The sequence below is a fragment of the Physeter macrocephalus genome, chromosome 10 (assembly GCF_002837175.3).
Source record: "Physeter macrocephalus isolate SW-GA chromosome 10, ASM283717v5, whole genome shotgun sequence".
Lineage (NCBI taxonomy): Eukaryota > Metazoa > Chordata > Mammalia > Artiodactyla > Physeteridae > Physeter > Physeter macrocephalus.
In genome coordinates this window covers 73,714,279-73,717,168 of record NC_041223.1, presented here as the reverse complement: position 1 = coordinate 73,717,168, position 2,890 = coordinate 73,714,279, and the positions used below count along the sequence as shown (strand labels likewise).

The 2,890-nt window shown below is 43.9% G+C and overlaps 1 protein-coding gene across 1 annotated transcript in view; it reads left to right on the top strand.

Annotated features, from left to right (window-relative positions):
* MRAP2 (melanocortin 2 receptor accessory protein 2) overlaps positions 1-1,869 on the top strand; it is a 39,262-nt gene extending 37,393 nt beyond the window's left edge. The window contains exon 3 of the mRNA XM_007103818.2: positions 1,479-1,869. Coding sequence (XP_007103880.1) covers positions 1,479-1,869 — 391 coding nt within the window. The remainder of the gene's footprint in view (positions 1-1,478) is intronic.
* The last annotated feature ends 1,021 nt before the right edge of the window (positions 1,870-2,890 follow it).

Sequence of the window (2,890 nt, the reverse complement as noted above, 5' to 3'; positions counted from 1 at the left end):
AAACACTCCCTTTTACCATTGCAACAAAAAGAATAAAATATCTAGGAATAAACTTACTTAAGGAGACAAAAGACCTGTATGCAGAAAATTTTAAGACATTGATTAAAGAAATGAAAGATGATACAAATAGATGGAGAGATATACCATGTTCTTGGATTGGAAAAGTCAACATTGTGAAAATGACTCTACTACCCAAAGCAATCTACACATTCAGTGCAATCCCTATCAAACTACCACTGGCATTTTTCACAGAACTAGAACAAAAAATTTCACAATTTGTATGGAAACGCAAAAGACCCCGAAAAGCCAAAGCAATCTTGAGAACGAAAAATGGAGCTGGAGGAATCAGGCTCCCTGACTTCAGACTATACTACAAAGCTACAGTAATCAAGACAGTATTGGAGGTTAGTTTTTAAGATCATATTTTTCAGACCTGTAACTTGATTCCATGTCCCCTGCCCCATGAGAACTTGGTCGTAAGTGCTGTATCTTGAGTGATGGGATGGGAAAGAAGAGATTTAAGAACTGAAATCACTGAGATTACACACTCCAGAGCGTAATTGTTGTCAGGTTCTATTCTGGATTTGCAAGTGTTCGGACATGATTGTTGACCTTACGGAGTCACTACCTGTGTGGGAGTTGCCTTTCTATAAATCTGGACAGGATGGTGATTAAAGTAGGTGGGCTATCAGGTTATTCAGTTTGCCCCTGCTCTTTCTGTCAGGCACTCGTGGAACTCATTGAGAGTTATTTTATTCATCCATTCACTGATTTATTACCATTGAATTGCTAATTTGTTCCACACTAAATGAAACAAGGAATCAGGAACTGGAGTTTTTTCACACTCTTATCACTGATTGTGTCAATCAAGCAGGAAATCTGACCCTTCCTTACCTTAGCTTATGCCTTTGTGAAATGGGTGTAATAATTCTTGGCCTAAGTGACAGCACGGGTCAGTTTTGAGAATGGGGTGAGATAAATGGATATGACAGTGCTTTGACAAACATGAGACTCACCCCTGTGAGATAGTATTGTTGTTCAGGTTGGCCTGATGTTGACCAGTGGTTCTAAACCTGACCACGAGTAGTGATCCTTGGGGATTCTATGAAACTACAGACTACCCGTCCCCACCTCCGGAGATCCTGAGGGACTGTAACCCAGAATTCTGCATTTTAAGAAGCACTTCAGGTAATTCTGATGCAGATGATCCAAGGATCCCACTGAGAAATACTGGTGTGTGATGCAGAATATCAAGGATCCCTTAACGAAAGGTCTCTTTTCAGGATGGTCCGAGGGCCCTCACCTTGTTACTTTTGCCTTGGGTTTATTTGTACATGTTCAGAAGTGACGTCTCTCAGTTCTGATGTTTGTCTGCATGCTGTGTACAGGGACTTGCATTCCATAGATGCCAAAAACCATGATTCTGCAGGTAACTAAGCTGGACTGTAAGCAGTCTTTTATTTTGCTTTTCTTTACAGCAATGCAGAGTCTTCGGAGAAAAGATTCAGAATGAACAGCTTTGTGTCAGACTTTGGAAGACCACTGGAACCAGATAAGATCTTTTCTCGACAGGGCAATGAGGAATCCAGGTCCCTCTTTCACTGCTACATCAATGAAGTGGACCACTTGGACAAGGCCAAAGGTGGTCTCCAGACCACAGCCCTCGACAGTGAAGTTCAACTCCAGGAAGCCATCAGATGCAGTGGGCAGCCAGAGGAGGAGCTGAACAGGCTCATGAAATTTGACATCCCCAACTTCGTCCACACGGACCAGAACTCCTTTGGGGAAGATGATCTCCTGATTTCAGAACCGCCTATTGTTCTAGAAAATAAGCCAGTTGCCCAGACCTCACACAAAGACTTGGATTGAGAGGCATGTTTTGTAAAGTGTCTTCCTGAAGATGTTGGGTCTGTCTTTGTATAGCAAGAAATCTTCATTCACCAAGATTATGTGTGTTTGTGTATGAGATACAGAGAGAGAGACAGAGACAGAAAGACAGAGAGAGAGGCGAGCCCCCTCAGAAGAATGCTGATTAAGCTGAGTGTTTATACCTTTAAACACATTTGGGGCTTTTTGGGGAACTGAGTATTTACACTGTCTCATCCTCCTTGTCATTGAAAAACTTGGCCATGTATTCAGTGTCATTGTTCTTGAATGGGGTTTGGCATATTGCATTCCTACCTGCCACTACCACGCTCTACCTTCAGCAAGTTGCTTTGCCGCTCTGGGCTGCCGCCTTTTTAACTGTAAGGTGAGGAGTCTGCAGTAGATGATCCATTCCAGTTCTAGTATTTTGTGAATTTATGATTTTGTATTCGGATGAGGCTGGATATACCCAAAGCAGTATAAACCAGGGCGCTGCCTCTTAGCTCTTGTTGTAGCATCCCCCAGGTCTGTAACTCCCACTCAACCCTTAACTGAGCCCAGCTTTTGTCAGAGGCCTGAGCATCTACCGGGACGTCAGGAGTCTTGTTTCTCATGGTCACTGTGGCTAGCATTTCTATTGCTTGTGCTGAAACAGCAGTTCTGAGACCCTACAGCCACCCATGCTCAAACCTGGAGACAGCCCTGCCCCTTCTCTCCTGGGATGAGTACCAATTCATGGTACATTGTAGGACAATCCTGTCCCCAGAAATGTATGGAAGGTTGTCAGCTGGGTGAGGGGAGGTGCCTCCTATGTCTCTGTGTTGGTGTAACTGTGTCTGGTAGCACTACTGTGCCATTGGCTAGTGAACAAGAAGAGTGCTATTTGCCAGGCTGTCTGTTTACCTGGCAGATGTGGAAGTGATGGTCATGTGGCTAGTGTGTGGGCTTTGAGCTGGGATGGTGAATGGGTTATAAATACCCCATCAACAGATATTCAAGGTGGCCTGGGGCAACCCAGAGTTAA